The 20,028-nt window shown below is 42.3% G+C and overlaps 1 protein-coding gene across 7 annotated transcripts in view; it reads right to left on the reverse strand.

Annotated features, from left to right (window-relative positions):
• BRSK1 (BR serine/threonine kinase 1) overlaps positions 1-20,028 on the reverse strand; it is a 288,433-nt gene that overhangs the window by 20,689 nt on the left and 247,716 nt on the right. For all 7 annotated transcript variants that reach the window (XM_083162637.1, XM_083162636.1, XM_083162639.1 and 4 more), the window contains exons 11-13: positions 18,493-18,590; positions 8,300-8,450; positions 6,243-6,303 (exon numbers count right to left, since the gene is read on the reverse strand). In XM_083162637.1, the coding sequence (XP_083018763.1) occupies positions 6,243-6,303; positions 8,300-8,450; positions 18,493-18,590 (310 nt within the window). The remainder of the gene's footprint in view (positions 1-6,242; positions 6,304-8,299; positions 8,451-18,492; positions 18,591-20,028) is intronic.

A 20,028-nucleotide genomic window follows, 5' to 3' on the forward strand; every position in this document is an offset into this window, starting at 1 on the left:
AGGTCCTATAAACCTCTTGGCGGGCTGGTCAGGGCTGGCTGACAGGCAGGGGGCTGCTGCTCCGCGGCCGCTCGTGGAAACCGAAAGCTGCTCCGGCTAGCCGGGACTCTGGAGCAGCAGTACAGCAGCAGGGGAGAGCGGATCGGCGGCCGGGCAAGCAGGGTAAGTAACTGCAGTCACAGTAACCCTGCTGACGCCCGGTCCCATCCGCTGTGGAACCGCTGTGGGGGGAGGGGGTTTGCGGGTGCTGCAGCGAGAAGGATCCCTGTGAGAGAGGTGGATTGCCGGGTGCTGCAGTTAGAAGAGAGCCTCAGCCGCTGTAGATGGGAGGGGGTTGCTTCATGGATAAAGAAGCCACTCTTGGGGGTCAGAGTGTCAGTGTATGTATGTATTAATGAGAGCGTCAGTGTATGTATGAATGAGAGCATCAGTGTATGTCTGTATGAATAAGAGCGTCAGTGTATGTCTGTATGAATGAGAGCGTCAGTGTATGTGTGTATGAATAAGGGCGTCAGTGTATGTCTGTATGAATAAGAGCGTCAGTGTATGTCTGTATGAATGAGAGCGTCAGTGTATGTGTGTATGAATAAGAGCGTCAGTGTATGTATGTATGAATAAGAGCGTCAGTGTATGTATGTATGTATGAATGAGAGCGTCAGTGTATGTATGTATGAATGAGAGCATCAGTGTATGTCTGTATGAATGAGAGCGTCAGTGCATGTATGTATAAATGGGAGCGTCAGTGTATGTATGTATGAATGAGAGCGCCAGTGTATGTCTGTATGAATAAGAGCGTCAGTGTATGTATGTATGATTGAGAGCGTCAGTGTATGTATGTATGAATGAGAGCGTCAGTGTATGTATGTATGAATGAGAGCGTCAGTGTATGTATGTATGAATGAGAGCGTCAGTGTATGTATGTATGAATGAGAGCGTCAGTGTATGTATGTATGTATGTATGAATGAGAGCGTCAGTGTATGTATGAATAAGAGCGTCAGTCAGTGTATGTATGTATGAATGAGCGTCAGTGTATGTATGTATGAATGAGAGCATCAGTGTATGTATGTATGAATGAGAGCGTCAGTGTATGTATGAATAAGAGCGTCAGTCAGTGTATGTATGTATGAATGAGCGTCAGTGTATGTATGTATGAATGAGAGCGTCAGTGTATGTATGTATGAATGAGAGCGTCAGTGTATGTATGTATGAATGAGAGCGTCAGTGTATGTATGAATAAGAGCGTCAGTCAGTGTATGTATGTATGAATGAGCGTCAGTGTATGTATGTATGAATGTATGAATGAGAGCGTCAGTGTATGTATGTATGAATGAGAGCGTCAGTGTATGTATGTATGAATGAGAGCGTCAGTGTATATGTATGTATGAATGTATGAATAGGAGCGTCAGTGTATGTATATATGAATGAGAGCGTCAGTGTATGTATGTATGAATAAGAGCGTCAGTGTATGTATGTATGTATGAATAAGAGCGTCAGTGTATGTATGTATGAATGAGTGTGTTTTTTTATGTAATGGGCATCACCATGTGTGGCATAATGTGTCATGGGTATTATGGTACAGTATGTGGCATATTGTGTCATGGGCATTACGGTGTGTCATAATGTTTAAGGGACATGCCTCTATTGTTATGTAGCCGGTCCATCAGCTGTGTGTAACCACACACCCTCATGACACTTGACCACGACCATTTTTGGTACCATGTAAGAAAAAATGTCTTCTTGCACCACTGCTTACAAACTAGGGTAGTTATGTATTATCTGGACTCCCATGTTAATTGCACCCCATTTTTTCATACCCCTACTATCCAACTACGCATGGAGTTGATTTTATATAGTGTGGCGAGCGCAGCGAGCCACCGTGCCCGAAGCGTGGTGAGCGCAGCGAGCCCCGCGAGGGGACACGGTCTAATAAGAAAAACGGGAGTCCAGATATTACATAAGTACCCAAACTAGTGCCTCACTAGCCACTGACCTCACCGCACGTCACTGCTGTTCCCAGAACCAGAGATATCAGCTTTCCAGCAGCTGGTTACTGCTCCAGCTCCACACACCTGGTATGTAGTTTTCTATGCTCGTTGGCAGATTGCTCTGCCTCCTGAACTCTGATCCCCTAGTCCCCAATAACATTTGGTAGGTGGGATTCTCTAGTTTTTAATTCCATTAAAATCTAAGAAATCTATTTCCGGGAACTGGAGATATCTGCAGTCAAGCAAGCTGTCCTCCCACCAGAAAATTATGAATAATAAGCCCACTCTCTATACACCCCTCCTCTGCGTATTAAACGTCCTCTACCACCCTGGAAGTTATGTATCAGGGCCCCTTCATTCAGCCCAATGCCCCCTTCTCCCACCCCATCTCCCACCATCTGTACAGTAAAGGGGTAATTAGTGGAAATTACTGATCCAGGCCCTACATGCTGAGCGGTTGGTATAATACTCCCTACCATCCACGGGACATTAAAGCTTCCCCCACCCCTACCGCTGGATTATCGGTAGGGGCCCCAATACATTACTATGCCCAGGGGTCTACACTGCTGTTATATATATGTGTGTGTGTATATATTTTATTATTATTTATATACATTTGGTCTATCTATAATACTTTAACTGACCCGGCATATACTGGGTCACCTAAGTGTCCATCTCCGTGCTTTGCTCCGCCCCTCTGGAAACCCCCTTCTGAAAATCCTGCATTTGCCCCTGCAGGTTGGTTAGCTACAAGTAAAAAATTCTGCTTGTGGGCATCAATATATATAAGTGGTGCTTAACTACAAGATAAGAGTAATTTGGACCAGCTCTTGCCTTATCTAATGTCTGCAATTCAAGTTGTCTACAGGGTTTAGCACATTTGAGATTCTCTATTTTAGACATTCTAGAAAAAATCTAGATTTCTTTATAGAAGTGTGGGAACAACAACAATGCTAAGAGCCTAATTTAGTTCCATTTGTGTTCCAACTGTATGGACACTTAAGACAAACTGAGTCACTTGTAAAGGAACACTTGAATTTGCTCAGCAATGTCAAAAGGGTAATTACTGTATGATGCTACAGCAGTGGACTGATCCTTTAATGCATCGGACAAGGTTTTGGTTCCTATAACTGAAAGTAAGTAATTTTCTCCTTTGGAGGCTCCTTATGAGATCCTTGAGGCAGTAGGGCATGTTCATTATAAAAGTACAGAAGGAAAGAGGTACAAATGTATCATGTCCATCTATTAAAGCCATGGAAGGGAAGCCAACCTTCTATAGTTCTATAAAAACTCCCAATTGTCAGGTGCCTATTCAAGCTTCTATTGAAGTTATATATCTTGTAGCACAGAACCAGGATGGTTTTTCTGTTATCACTGAGAAAACCCAGATAATACAGCAATATATAATTACACCAAACACGGTGGTGATAAAATAAAGACGCAAAGACAGATGCGTCAGGCTTCAATTAATGACAAACCTAATTGTGCTACTTCCCAAGTCTTCGGGAGCTCTAAAGGCCCCCATACATTAGTCCGACTTGTCCTAAGGACAAGTCGGACCTGATTTCACCCTGCAGCTCCCCGGGAGGGGGACACACGATTAGGCACTTGATGTGCCAAGGTTTGCATATGATAAATCGCATGGATTTATCATATGCGGTCCCCGGGGAGCTGCAGGAGGAGGGAGCCGTGCGGGGGGGATGACAGCGGGCGGGGGATGCCGGCTATAGAGAGCCGAGCAGGGGGAGGCTGCATAGGGAGCCGGGCAGGAGGAGGGTGACAGCGGGAGCAGTGCGCCGGGCAGGGAGGATGACGCTGGCTGCCGGGCAGCGGCAGGAGCCGGGAGGAACACAGATAACTTGAGAAAAAAAAAAGCCCATACAGAATGACTAGCAAGCCATTGATTGGCTGAGACCTCTCTCAGCCAATCGCTGAGAGAGGTCTCAGCCAATCGCTGAGAGAGGTCTCAGCCAATCAATGACCACGCATCAGATCGGACGGGGTGTCTGCAAGTGCGATTTGGGCCGATTTCACGGCCCGATTCATCCGAATCGGGTGAAATCGTGCCCAAATCGCATAGTGTACGGGGGCCTTAAGTTTTTGCAATGACTTCAGGAAACTGAAAAAGGTCTTACAGTTCGATACCTACCCTATGCCGAGTGGACAACCTGGTAGTGGACCTTGCAATAAGCCAATATCTAACCACTTCTGATGTGACAAAAGGGTACTGGCTGATCCCCTTAACTGATGCTGCGAAAGCAAAAAGAGGCTTCTCTACACTGAAAGGACAATTCCAATATAAAGTGCTGCTCTTTGTTTTACATGAAGCCCCTGCAACCTTCCAGAGAACAATGAACAAGTTGCTTTGGCATTATTGGGAGTAGGCATATCTCGATGACATCCTTTTCTTTAGCTCAGGTTTAAAAACTCACCTTCCGAGAGCAAGGGCAGTGTTACAAATGTACTATAGGAATGGTAGAGGCAAAGTGCTTGGCATATGTTGTAAGAAGGAGGAAAACTAAACCCCAACACAATGGGGAAGAAGTGGCAATAGAAACCAGAATAGAAGTCTCTGTGTGCTATTATTGCAGATGTATACATGATTTTGCAACCAGTCCCATTGAATGACCATTAAAGAAAATCCCACCTGATAAGATGATCTGGTTTTGACCAGTGGAAGCAGCCTGGCGAGACTGAAGGCAGCCTTTGTGTACAGAATTTGTTTTGGAAATAGTTTGTGTCGCAGACTGATGCTTTTGGGACATTGTTGGGTGCAGTATTTTCCTAAGAGGTAGATTGTGAAGAAAAGCGCATCCGAAATGTATTACCCAGGGAGCGCAAGTACTTTACGGTAGAAATAGAGTGTTCTGTAATGAAATGGTTGGTAGAGTCCCTAAGGTATTGATTAGGGAGAGAGTTTCGGCTAGTTACAGATCATGAGCCCCTAAAGTGGATTCACACAAACAAAGAGGTGAATGCTTGCGTGACCTGCTGGTTTTTAGTTCTCCAGCCATCCACATTTGTGGTCCAACATCGCCCTGGGAAGCTCCAACTCAATGCAGATGCCCTTTCTAGGAAATGTATAACTTCTGATCCTCCAGGCAACCCCATGGTAAAGAAAGGCGAGATGGAAAAGGATAATGAGTAGAGGCTATGGAAAGAGGATGAGTAGCTCCAGGCATGTAACAGGAATAAAGGTAGGAGTTGTCATCTGAAGCATGGAAGCTTCACCAGGTTGTTTGAAGCTAAGGGAAAAGGAGTGTCACAGAGACAGCATAAATGGTACATGGATGTGGAACAGAAGGGTGTGGAATCCAGTCCAGGTATTCCGGATGAAGAAACAGGAAGCTTAATTGCAAACACTGGTCAGGTTGCTGTTAAAATAGTTTGAGACACAGCAGGTAGGTCTGCTGATGGTGAACTAGTCACCCAGGTGATAAACCAGGGAGTGGTTACTGTTACGGGTTGCTGGATTTTTGGTCTCTGGAAAATGTACACTCTGCATGCTAACAACTGCTGCGAATTACTTTGTACCCTGTGACATGCTGGTTCACATGCTGGTACCCTGTGACACCGCTAATGTTCAGTTGTGAATTGATGATCTGTGGAAAATAAACTTGCAGTGTGGAACTTTTAACCGATGAATGTGATCATTGAAACATTTGATGCTCGAATACGGACCCTTTGCTGGATATTGTTATGCGGCAAAGAGTCCTGGAAGGTGACTGGATCTATTCACAGTGGCAGCAAAATGTAGGGCGCTACCTGCTGTACTGTGACTTATTCTTGCTGTAGACTTAAATCTAACTTAGGCATTGCTCTTTAAAGTCTGTCACTTTGCACCTAATTAGCCCTCCCACACACAGGTGCAAACCTCTGCTCCACCGCAGCTGTCCTAATTCTCTGTAATCATGGAGATCTAGGTGCACTTATGGAAAGTGAGGCACAAAACACTAATAGAGAGGATGGCTATTTTGCACTTCATAAATGAGATAGGATTTGATTACACAGAATTCTTCAAAATCTATGCAACAATATTTCTAAACTTTCTAACCTACAATGGCCATCCCTGTAATGGCTGCCTTGGCCTGGCTGAACTGGAACATGAGGACTAGTGTTTGTAATGCAGGTTACTGAAAAGGCACCAGAGCTATCTGCTGTAGTATGCCAATGTTAGGATATCAGTAGTGAATTTCAGTCCAGAGCTGTGCTGTAATTTCATCTGTAAAATTGAGGATTTCCTTGTCAATACTTACCCGTGGGCTGCTGAGAGGGCTTGATGAGAGACCAGTCGATGCACCGCTGACAGATCTGGACCTACATAAGAAAGATCTATTACTCTCTGCTCACGAAACAAAGAACCTGACCCTTCTCTGCCCTGTTTTAAATTGTATGCTTTAGAAGGATTAGATTTCAGCCAGATAGATATATAGGTCAAGTACTATGATTTCATGCTGCTGATGCCTTCCACATCCGGCAATTTAATATGATTTGCTCTATCTTCCATTTTTTTAGGAAAAAAAATACACAATGTCTCTGCACTGTAACCATGCTGGGTTTTCTTGTCTCTACAGGGAGAATGTGATCATGAATTGTGAATAGAATGTGCTAAAAAAAAATTAATCCAATTTATATCTTGGACAATCTCAATCACTGTTAATAACCGTTATATATTTTTTACAATCATTCAGTTTAATCTAGGGATGAATAATCCGAGCTCCCAAATTGCTAATCTGAATCGATACAGGACCGGCACATACAAATCTAATATGGACTATAATCATGGAAATGGCATTGATGGTTTATTTTATCGATATTCCACCAATGTGCAGTTAAACACCATTCCTACAGTAGCTCGTTCTTTTTAGAATATAATTGTGATCTGTGTCCACAGTGACTGCTCACAAGGGGGCAGATGCATCAAACCAATCTTAGGGACAGATGAGGAGAGTGATAAAGTACCAGCCAATCAGCTCCTGACTGCCATGTTATGGGCTATGTTGGAAAAATGATAGTAAGGAGCTGTTTGGTTGGTAGTTTGTCGCTCTCCATTTTATCACTTTTCAAGGCTTAATACATTTTACTCCAAGGGGTAGATGTATGAAGCAGATAAGGGAGGAGAAGTGGGCCATGGCAACCAATCAGAACGAAAGTAACATCTATAATTTGAATAATATAAAATTATACAAAGCAGCTGATTGGTTGCCATGGGCCACTTCTCCTCAGGCTCACTTCTCCTCCCTTATCACTGCTTCATACATCTACCCCACAGTGAGGTAAGACTGAGAGAAAGTGCCAACCAATCAACTTCCATCTGTATAAACATAGCCTAATATGGCAGTTACCCCTTATACACACTAGCCGACGGTTCTACCTCCAATATTGTTAATGATATCAATATTATGCTTACACACTGAACTATATCGTTAAATGATATCATCAGTGACATCACCTGTCCCCGTATGCTGCATACCTTGCTGACATTATAGTCAACATTGAGCACGCTGCACAGATATGGGGTGTCATTACAATGCATGGGAGTGTGCATCATTAGCGATATTGGGCATACACATTAAGCAATTTTTTAAAAAGATATCGGTAAGGGCCAAAATGAGCGATATCTTTTAAAAGAGTCGGCTAGTGTGTATGGAGCTTTACAATTTCATTGGGTGGTACTTTATCTCTCCTAACATTATCTCTTTGCAAGGTTTGATACATGTCCCCCATCTCCTGCTCTCTAATGTGGAGATACTGGGAATAAGAATCCACATCTCAAAGCACACACCTGCTTCTGGAATCTGGATGGCTGACAGACATTGTCCAGGTGACAGTCAATAGGAAGACCTCAAAAGGTTATCATGTACAAGATCGACATTGACAAAACGTCAACATGGGAAAGGTTGACACATAAAGAGGTTGACATGAGTTTTTCTTCAACTTTATCGTACATACTTTACCATCCACATGGATTGAGAATGGTTAAGTGTGCCGAGCACAGTGGTAGAGAAGTGAGGCATCTGTCCCGAAGCATGGCAAGCAAAGCAGTATACTAATGGTGGATCCATGTACTCAACATTGACACAAAACAACGTGGAAAACTCATGTTGACCTTTTCATGACCTTTTTTTGCCGAACCAATTACTGTCAACCGAGACATTGTCTGTGAGCTATAATACACCTCATTCCTCTCCTCACAATAGAAAGTGGATCAGACTGATAATTGATTTGGTTACAAAATGAATGAAAACAGCTGTTTATCCCTCCTAGAAACCGATCTCTTTGAAGCCCCCCAACAAGACATTTCTAGCACTACCTTTGACTGTGCTGCGCCATCTCTATAGCACGTCGCGCAGGAACTGGTGAGCCGCCATCCGTCACACTCAAGACTTCCATTGACTTTCGTTCAGGGCGACGCTTTCCATGACGATTCAGCATTGGGGAGTCTACTCGTTTCCGTGGAGGGTCTGTTGTATAAAGGACAAAAGTCATTAGGAAGTCATACAAGAAAATACATTTATGTGGCTGTAATTCCTTTATGTATCACATAGATTGGTTTGTATTTATTGAAATTGGGAAAATTGGAACTTATGGAGAAAATCATGTTTAATATTCTTCAACTACAATATATATATAGCCTTCTGATGAAAATTCCGCTGTGAATTGAAACGTCAAGCTACACTGCTGTGTCTGCGTTTTTCTTGATCCGTGAGTGCCGCCCATATACCCACTGCTACATACAAGAAAAAAAAGGAGGGCACCTGGAGTTCTATTATCGACAGAGGGTTGAGTGCCGAATACCCTTGGATTGTATATATATATATATATATATATATATATATATATATATATATATATATATACACATATATACACATGCAGCCTTGGAGAGTTATTCCACTGAATTCTGTCGTTTGCGATATCTTGCAGAGGACCCACAGATTAATCTCTCTCCTAAAAAACGTATTTGTCCATCTCTACATGGTAGTTGATACCAGCAAGACTAACATATAGTCGGTTCAGGAATCCTAGAGGAACCGGACTCACTTTCTAATTTAATTTGATGCATTCTATCATCAAGTCTTTTCTTACCCCTGATGAAGTCTGAATGACGAAACGCGTCGGGTTATTTATGATGACTGGTGTATGACTCTTCATGATGAATTAATGCTACAAGTCGGCATGATCTGTTAATTTTACATTTTTAATAAATTGTTTAATTTTAATTTCATCTGATATTCTGATTACTTACCATCAAATTCTGAGGTGGTGGTGGTGATACACTGAGAGGCGGACTCTATATATTCTCTTTGTGTATTTTTGCCTTTCTCCCCCACTAACAGAGGGGACTTATAGAGTTGCAGCCCTCGATACCTCTTTAGCGCAGTGAAAGGGTTACCTCTCTCTCTCTCTCTCTATATATATATATATATATATATATATATATATACATATATATATATACAAAAAAGGAACAGAGTGCGCTAAAGGTGAAGGTACACAATTTTTCCTCAGTTTTTAAAAAATTTATTCAATAAAAGCCTATAATTCGGCTCAAACCTAATACACAATATATGTAGTCATTTAGAAATAACAATTGACATAATGTATAATATTCCTGCAGGGCCTGCTGTTGTATTGGAATATTATACATTATGTCAATTGTTATTTCTAAATGACTACATGTATTGTGTATTATGTTTGAGCCGAATTATAGGCTTTTATTGAATAATTTTTTTTAAAACTGAGGAAAAATTGTGTACCTTCACCTTTAGCGCACTCTGTTCCTTTTTTGTATCTCTATCTGTCTTGAGTCCCGGCTAACAGGGGACTTTCAGAGTTGCTGCTGGCCATCACTAAGGCGCGGACATTTAGGTACTCTTTTCCATTTTTTATATATATATATATATATATATATATATTCATTAAATCCATTCAGACAAAAGGTCTGATTCAGATTTGTATGGAAACACAATAATGTGGGGTAACTGCTCATGTGCAGAACATGTCCTGCGTGATCTCTCACAGCCCCCTTAGCTGCAGCTTGACTGACATTCTGTGGAGTTTGGGGGTAGTGACTGACAATGACAAGGGTGTGTCACCCCTTATTTTGTAGGTGTGCCAAGCCTAGGAACTGGGTTGTTGGATGCAGACTTCCTGGACCTTCAGCAGGTTCTGAGTGCCAGTCTGCATAAGCTTCGTCTGAGGGCCAACAGTTAGCAACAACATTGCCAACTGTGTCTTCCTCTTTGGACGCTGCACTTGGAATGCCGATGTTGGCAGGAGGCGTCTTGTTCCACTTCCTGCAGATGCCTCCTGCAACATTGGAATATTTGTTGTATGGTAATGCAGAGCTGCTTCCCTGCTGCTGTGCAATACCAACCATATCGGGAGTCATTTTAAAGCATTACACATACTGTTAATAAGTAATATTGAAAGTTTTATTGCTATGGCCATTCTACAAACACCAACTGCCCTCACTATTAATATAAGATAACACTGTGGCAAAAAAAATGCATGATAACTAATGGTAGTACCTGTACTTGGCTTATTAGATGACCACGCACATATAAAATCTATTATTGTGATTGCCATGGACTTTTTTTGTGTTGTGATTTTCTAAGCTAAGTGGAGGATAGCTTTCCAAATATAACATCCCACCACCCTGGATTTCAACTGCCATGTTAGATTTACGGGACCTTAGTAATTAGCTACGGATCTGGAATTGTGTAAAAACCAGAATGCTTAGAACACCAATGAGCCCTCTGGATAACCGATCGCACATCTGTATGTAAAGATCACATAGTCATCATGATCCCTAATTAAATAAACGATGATCCCGAGCACTAATCATAAATCCCTGCACTTACATAAGATATGGCAGTTGTAGAAGTGAGGATGAACCTTCTAACCAGAGTTCTTTCCATCTCAGGAACTGGGACAAGCTGTGACTATGAATGTTAAAGGGCTGAGGGGGAGAAGACATTCTACAAGTGAGGGAATGGAAATAACATTACTGATTTGCAATCTCTCCAGGGTCTGTGTTCCTATTGCTCCTGCCAAGTTTTGATAGCATATACCAGGTGGATATTGCTTTGTAAAATTACACTTTTACTGTTATGTGATAGCTCAATCTTCTAAGCAATAAAATAAGAACAGAGGCACCTGGCTGTGGACTCTTAAATAACTGACAAGTAACATTTATAGGATGGGATGCATCAAAGGTAAAACTGCGGTCAAACCTCTGGAAATGCTGTATTTGCAGGTTTACCCGAATTTCCCATATGCAATGCATTCTGGAGCCTGGACCCGATAGGCAGCTGACATCTGTAGAGGGATCCTTTCCAGTTTCCCCTACGGTGCGCCATCCCACTCATGGATCATAAACCTGGATGCTCTTGTATTGTAAAACAGATCTCTTATTGTGAGAGTGGTCCTTTTCTTTCGGTGTAAGTAAAAGCTAGTTACCGTATATACTTGAGTATAAGTCGACCCGAATATAAGCCGAGGCACCTAATTTTACAACAAAAAAAAATTGGGAAAACTTATTGACTCAAGTGGGACCTCACTCGAGTATAAGCCGAGGGGGGCTTTTTCAGCATAAAAAATGTTCTGAAAAAGTAGGCTTATACTCGAGTATATATCGTATATCCCATAAATTAATGCTGCCTGTTGTAAGTTTTAGCAAGTCATTAATAGCCATATACTGTATATCAAATTATTGTAAAATTGTGCTAAATACAGTTTAATATTAAGGGGACATCCAAGACTTTAGGTGGACTATATGACAGTCAAAATACCACCAATCAAAATACCGACCACCATTGTTCGACAATTAAAATACCGGCACGTTTAAAATGCCGACATGCATTATACCAACATGGTCAAAATGGCAACATGGTTAAAATGGCAACATTTAAAATGTTGACATGAAAAAAGTCGACATATGTGGACACCGTATAAGTGTACCTCTATACTTCGGCCACGGTGCCTCGCTATGATCGGAACACTATTATAATCTAACGCTATGGCCACCGGGATCATGAAGTAAGAAAAAGTTGGTATGAAAGAAAAAAACGTGAAAATCTCACATCAAGTTTTTGATATGTCGACATTTTAAATGTCAGCATTTTGATCGTGCTGGCATAATGCATGTTGGTATTTTGAGAAAGTGCCGGTATTTTAATTGTCGGACAATGGTGGTCGGTATTTTGACTATTGGTAATATGACTGCATACTCTTGGCAATAAGGAAAACAAAAGGGAAAGAAACTCGGGTGGGGTGCACTCTTAATATCTTAAGGCCCATACACACTTGACGATTTTCAGCTGAAAATCGGTCAAAACAGCCGTTTTAAGCGATTTTCGGCTGAAAATCGCCCAGTGTGTATGCCCCAGAGATTGCCGACTAGCGATGATGCGCGCTCCCGCATCATCGCTAGTTAAGTGGTTCATCTGCTGGTTTTACCAGCAGATGTGGCGATGATGGATGGTTTTTCATCCATCATCGCCATGTGTGTACGCCGGCCGGGCTGAAAGATTAACCACTTTCAGCCCGGCGGACCGCCCCGCTGCCCCCCGCCGCCCCGCCCCTCGCCTGTCATAATACTCACCCTGCAGGATTGGTCCGCGCTGCCCCGCTCAGTCTGCGGCTGGATGCTGCAGAGCATCGCTCCCCCGCCGTCCTCCTGTTCTCCTGGGTCCCAGAGCTCTGCCGCCCGGCCACACTGACGGACACGCTGACGCCCCGCCCCCCTACACCCTGCTTCCTCCGCCTCCCTCTGTCCTGCTCCACACGGAGCACCACTGTCCACCAATGTTTTCATTTTTAAGCCAGTAATATATACATTGCTGGCATGTGCCAGCAATGTATATATTAATGGCACCACTGGGCACCAATGAGATCCTTAAGCCAGTAATATATACATTGCTGGCATGTGCCAGCAATGTATATATTAATGGCACCACTGGGCACCAATGAGATCCTTAAGCCAGTAATATATACATTGCTGGCATGTGCCAGCAATGTATATATTAATGGCACCACTGGGCACCAATGAGATCCTTAAGCCAGTAATATATACATTGCTGGCATGTGCCAGCAATGTATATATTACTGGCACCGCTGGGCACCAATGAGTTTCATAAGCCAGTGCCAGTGGGCACCAATGATGTTTGATTTATTAGCCATTAATATATACATTGTATATATTACTGGCACCACTGCCCACTAATGATATGCATTGAACAGGAGTGCTATGGGGACAACTGTCCCGGGCCCCGCCCAGTTATTTGTCTACCTTTGAAATTTTGAGTTACGCTGACCAATGATTATAATCCTTATCTCAAAATTAATTGAGACCACCTCAATTAATTTTGAGATAAGGATTATAATCATTGGTCAGCGTAACTCAAAATTTCAAAGGTAGACAAATAATGACATATACCCATACCCAAAATTTTTTTTCTCATAATATTATTTACATATATACAGTGTTCTGCTTTTTAATTACAAAAACTCCCTTGACTGTCATTTAATACAATTATTGGTATCTTTTCACTGTGTTTTAAAATGGCAACAAATCAAACTATGTGGCAGACCTGCTGTCACACATTGTAGCAGATTTTGTATTTTCTAGACAAAAAAGGTTAACAGGTTAATTGCCCTAACTAAAGTATGAGTAGCTGTTTTTAGAGGGCTGATGGATTTATAAGATGCTAATTAATAGTGCACCTATGCCTCACAACTTGTCTTCAATGACTCACACACACCCCATATGCTCTTTTGGATGCAGTGCAATCAAAGACAAAAACAAAAACCAGAACCAAAGTCACTCCATATACACTAGTTCAAATCAATAAAACACCCCTAATATAATCAAGCAGAATTCACAACATCTGAAACAAAGCCATTCATGAAACCAGACAACACGTTGGTTTAGAACTCTGGTTTTAGTTATAATATATGCCGATAATTGTAACTGCTTAATTAGATTATCCTAAGTGCCAAGATACGCACTCCTACAGTGTCTAGCATAAAAATATGCTGACACCCTTAGATGTTTGCAGGACCCCGTGACCTTAGCACTGAGGAAGAGGGGAGAACACAGTGTATATAAAATAGCGGGTCATGAATTAGATTGCCACAAATGTTTGCCACTTAATCATTATGGTGCCCGAGGGTCAGAAGGACCAAGGCTGCGTACAAGGGAGAGAAAACAGATATCACCAAAACATGCAATAAACAAAATGAATAAGTAAATCGAAGGACCGCTGCCCTGTGTCTGGAGACCAGCCGAATAGCCGGCGCAACGGTGCTCCACAGGGAGGGGATCCCACGTTACCAGTCCTGCAAGCGGTGAGGTCTCCTGGAGCCGCGAACGGGTCTTTTGAATTTTCTTGTAGGAAGACGCTCAGACGGTCACGTGTGCACACGTGACCGAGTCTGTGATGCGCGTTTCGCCGGAGCTTGATCACACAGGCAGCCATTTTAAAACACAGTGAAAAGATACCAATAATTGTATTAAATGACAGTCAAGGGAGTTTTTGTAATTAAAAAGCAGAACACTGTATATATGTAAATAATATTATGAGAAAAATTTTTTTTGGTATGGGTATATGTCATTATTTGTCTACCTTTGAAATTTTGAGTTACGCTGACCAATGATTATAATACTTATCTCAAAATTAATTGAGACCACATTGATACTGCCTCTTGGTTAAAGGCACTAAGGATATATGACGGTCAGCTCTCATACTTATATTAAATGGGCATCTACGCATACCAATTTGACTAAAATCCTGCAAAGAGTTAATAAATCGCCAGAATAGATTAACTGTAAAATAAACCAGTAACTTTGGTTACTAATCTAAAACACTCAGCAAATATATATATTAAAAAATCACATTAAATAACTATAAATTAAAAAATATCTTTATTGAACAACTTTTGTGATTAAGATATTAAGAGTGCACCCCACCCGAGTTTCTTTCCCTTTTGTTTTCCTTGTTAAACTTATACTAAACTCGGGGGTGCACCACTGACCATTACAACAATCAGGCCAAGGCTATTGTCACAAGCCTGTATGTAATGATAACTTCAGAAATTATTTCTTAAATTTAGTCAGTTATAATTTTAATCCACTATCCACACTTCCATCCCACTTTAATTATTTAACCCCACCTAGTGCAGACTTCCCTCTACCTCTTTCTTTTAGTCAGTACCCTTGGCAATATCAAGAAAAGAAAAGGTGCTTAGATCCAGTTATAATCACCCAACCTTCCATTAAAACCATATTAGTATTGTACATGATTCCTGTATATGTTGCTGTTTGCATAGTGTAACATAGGTGCAAGGGCGTAACTACCAAAGGTGCAGCTGCTATGTGGCCCAGAGCTGAGGGGGGCCCACCTTCCCTCTAAAAGTACCACGTGTTACTGTATGTACATGTTTCAACATTGGGTTGTACAAAGGGGCCTTTACAAACCTATGCTATGGGGCGTCTCAGTAGCGCACGCAGGGGGGGTTTCCGAGTACCCAGAAACCCCCCAGAAGTCTAAGGGCCCTAGGCTGAAAGCTGAGGGTCCCCTCTTTCCATAGGTACAAGAATTTTAAAAATCGGCCCTTGGGAACCGGAGATATATGACTTCAAAGCAGTGGTCCCCATCAAAGCCTGTTAATTGCACTTCCCAGTCAGATATTTCAGGTTCTATCTGACTTAGAGTTTTTCTGAGGGTATATTCCAAATGCCAGGACTCCCCCCCTTTGAGGGACACCAGTATCTTGTCTCTACTGTTTCCAGAACCAGAGATATCAGCCTTCCAGCAGCTGGTTACTGCTCCAGCTCCACACACTTGGTATGTAGTTTTATATTCTCGTTGGCAGATTGCTCTGCCTCCTGAACTCTGATCCCCTAGTCCCCAATACCATTTGGTAGGTGGGATTCTCTAGTTTTTAATTCCATTAAAATCTAAGAAATCTATTTCTGGAAACTGGAGATATCTGCAGTCAAGCAAGCTGTCCTCCCACTAGAAAATTATGAATTATAAGCCCACTCCACTATACACCCCTCCTCTGCATATTAAACATCCTCTACCACCCTGGAAGTTATGTATCAGGGCCCCTTCATTCAGCCCAATGCCTCCTCCTCCCACCCCATCTCCCACCATCTGTGCAGTAAAGGGGTAATTAGTGGAAATTACTGATCCAGGCCCTACATGCAGAGCGGTTGATATAATACCCCCTACCACCCGCAGGACATCAAAGCTTCCCCCACACCTACCGCTGGAGGATCGGTAGGGGCCCCAATGCATTGCTATGCCCAGGGGCCTACACTGCTGTTGATGCCCCTGTATGTATGTTTGTGTATATATATATATATATATATATATATATGTATGTATGTATGTGTGTATGTATGTGTATATATATATTTGTTTTTATTATTTATATACATTTGGTCTATCTATAATACTTTAACTGACCCGGCATATACTGGGTCACCTAAGTGTCCATTTCCGTGCTTTGCTCCGCCCCTCTGGAAACCCCCTTCTGAAAATCCTGCGTTTGCCACTGCGTCTACAGATATCTGTATAGGTGTATTTAACTTTATATATAACTGTATATGATGAAGTGGGATGTTGCCTAGTGAAAAAAATGAAATAAAACCTTTATAAACCCTTAAATGATATAATGAACCCTAATGTAACAGAATGGTTTATAATGTACTAAAATGATCTACTGGATTATCTGCCCCATGTATGCTACATTGAAATACTAGATGCCATGGCTAGGCATGGAGTTTCTCTGCATCACATTGCTCAGCATGTAATTGGATAGCAATGCAGATAAACCAAAGGTTATATGTATATGTACATACTGTAAGCATTAGTATATTCCATCCCACCTACAGTGTGTTCCATTTATCGAAGCAAAGACGGAAGCTCGTACAGATATCAGTAATCCCTATGGAGCAGCAGAGGTCAGATTTTTAGAGAGTATGAAGGAACAGAGATGTATGAAAGTAAAACACGTTCTCTCCTTGACCCTGTCTAGGATCTACATTATTAGGACAGTATTGAGTAATGTACATCTCTACATAGACATCAATGGTCTTTATGTCAGCTTCTGTCCTTGGTTATCTCTCCAAATTAGAAACAGAGGAAAGCTGGAACTGAACACCGATTGTGTGCGCAGGTACTAAAGTACATTAGGTCAGAGCCATTGTCATGGTAATGGAAACATTCTGGATAGATCCGTGGATTGAAGATATGAGCATTGTTACATCTGAAGGAGCTAGAGCTTGTTATTTTTCTTATATAGTATCTTATGTAGTAGATATAGTTTCACCATATTAGCAGACTTTAACCTTTGAAAGAAAGTAGATCCTGGGATGCTTTCCTCAGCCCACAGCCAATCAGATACTAACTGCGGTGCTCACAAAGCTCTTCTAGGTAAGTCAATTTTCTCTGGGCATGACGGAGGAAGATCCTATTCTCCACAAACAGTAATGAAACACTTATATTTAATAGAAAGGTCTTCCACTTTCCAATATAGAGAAATATAGCTATCCACCAAACGAGTGAAATAGTATCACCCTGTAAATGGCAATTCATTTAAAGGGGGGTATTGAATGGGTGTCGATATTCCGAGAGTTGGAAAAATCGGCATACATCTATTCAATGCAGCCGTTTCTGAGTGCATTGAAGCCTGTCTAATCCTCTGTGATTTTCGACCAAATATTTTGACAAGCCACATGTATTCCATTGGTACTGCGACATTGAATACCAACCATCGAATTGACGTCGGATTCCAACTGTTGGAAATGTTCCGACAGTCAGAATCCAACATTGAATACTCCCCAAAGCAAATTGCTTGGGACCAGATGTATTTTGGATATAATTTTTTCCAATAGTTTGGAATATTTGCATATCATAATGAGATATCTTAGGGATGGGACAAGACTAACCACAGAATGCATTTATGTTTCACATACGTATTATACACACACGGCCTGATTCTGGTTAACTCTGTAAGTTGAGAAGATTGCCTCGCCAAAACCTTCCCGTCGTATCCTCTCTCAACCAAGCCAGGAGAAATCATTCACTGGTCAGCAAATAACCCTAACCTCCCCTTCTAAGTGCCTAAACATACACCCACCCCACCCCCTCCTCGCATCCTAACCTCCCCCCCCCCCACAGTCTAACCCTAAGTCCCTTTCCCCCTTGTGCCTAAACCAGGCTCCCGGCATACTTACCTATGGTATCCTGGCAGTCAGGATTTCGGCGCCAAAATTCTAATTGCTGTCAGGAATCCGGCACCAGTCTCCCTGCAGCAGTTGGGACAGTGGCCCAGATGCAGTGAACACTGGCATCCTGTCCACATTTATGTATTGAGAGTTCAGTATTGTCTGGTGTTTTATAATGTAAGGAAGGAAATTTGTTGAGTAGCAAAAAACAAATGAGCACAGCAGACTGCAGGAGAAGCCTCACCACACCATGCATACAGTACCTATGTCATTTCGGGGAGGAAGATCTTCATCCTCACAACTCGGATATCTCTCCTTGCGATCAAGGAGTAGGTAATAAATCATCTTCTCCTGGTTTTCACTGCAAAAAAAAGGGGTAACATACTAGCATTACATACCACCTACTATGTGTTTGCATTGCATACTGGAAAAGGAAACATACTGCCTGGGTGACGGCAGTCTGCTGCAGACAGATTTGCAGCAATTCAACCACACAAACAGTAACTGTAATATATAGTACACTGGCGTAATGTTAATGCTGCAATAAACACAGACCCATCTATAAATAACAGTTACTAGAACGGTTACAGAATTGTATTGCATGTGATCTCATCGGGGGGCTATATATCAGCAATCAGGAAGAAACGGTTCTGGAATTTTTTCCCTGATTTAATGCTTCTTCAATCCACAAATATGCGCCCAGTTTTCAGTGATTTGCAGATCTTTTTCATCCAAAGATCTGATCTGCAAATCATGAAAGTGCCCATTTTACTAGTAAAATATTCGTAACCATCTGCAAACTGGCTTATTGTGACCAATCTGCAACAGGTATCGGTTGGTGAATCTGATTAATTCCAATCATTTTTTTGGTTCAGATCAGCGATCGTTGTACCCCAAACAATGACTTTTATTTTTTCATAATCGTCTGCAAAACTCAGCATTGCCCCAATTGATTGTTGAATTATGGACCTCATAACACTATTTCACACCATAAGGTAAGCTGGTAGGAAAAGTCATAACATAAATAATATACTATTTCTACTGTACTCTTAAACTCATTAAATCGCCTTCTTTGCATTGTAAATAGCAGCTGCTATATATTGCCAGAGATGAAAAAACTTTTCATAACCGCCTACTGTAATGCTTCCCATAAAGCCTTCCTTGAAGTCTACGGAAAAAAAACAGTTTCTACACCAATGCCACTATACAGTAGTTCTTGTGTTGTAGGATGTAGCAAATGGCTTCTGTTTACTAATACCCCTTTCACACCTGCCACCCGGCAATTACCCAGCATTTTTGAGTGCCGGGTGCAGCCTGACCCCAATTCACACCACCTGCAAATTACCGGGTTAAAGTTTTTCAACCCGGGAATTTGCTGAAAAACCCGGGTTTTTCAGTGGTGTGAAAGGGCAGTGGCGTAGCTAGCGTAAGGCAGCCCCCGCTGCCGCTTGGGGGAGCGTGCGGCAGCGGGGGCGCCGTCTGCAGGGAGCGCTCCACCAGGCACATAAACTGCAGTGCAGGGACTCGGGAGGCGCTGTCCCAAGCTGTCGAGGCGCCGGCAGCAGGAACTCTACCTCCACTCCACCTCTCACATCCGCTGAGGCTGCCGCTGTGAGGTCTGTAGCCCGTACTTATGTCCCCTCCGGTGGATATCTCCTCCCCCTCCTCTGCCCGGGAGTCGGGACCTTCCTCCCCTTCCCTCCTAGAAGAGGTCACAGGTGGCTCCATAACCTAGAGCCGGATTAAGGGCCCCCCTGCTGCCGCTCGGAACCCCTGCACTGCTACACAGCACCACCTCA

The sequence above is a fragment of the Crinia signifera genome, chromosome 19, assembly GCF_055691185.1.
Source record: "Crinia signifera chromosome 19, ASM5569118v1, whole genome shotgun sequence".
Lineage (NCBI taxonomy): Eukaryota > Metazoa > Chordata > Amphibia > Anura > Myobatrachidae > Crinia > Crinia signifera.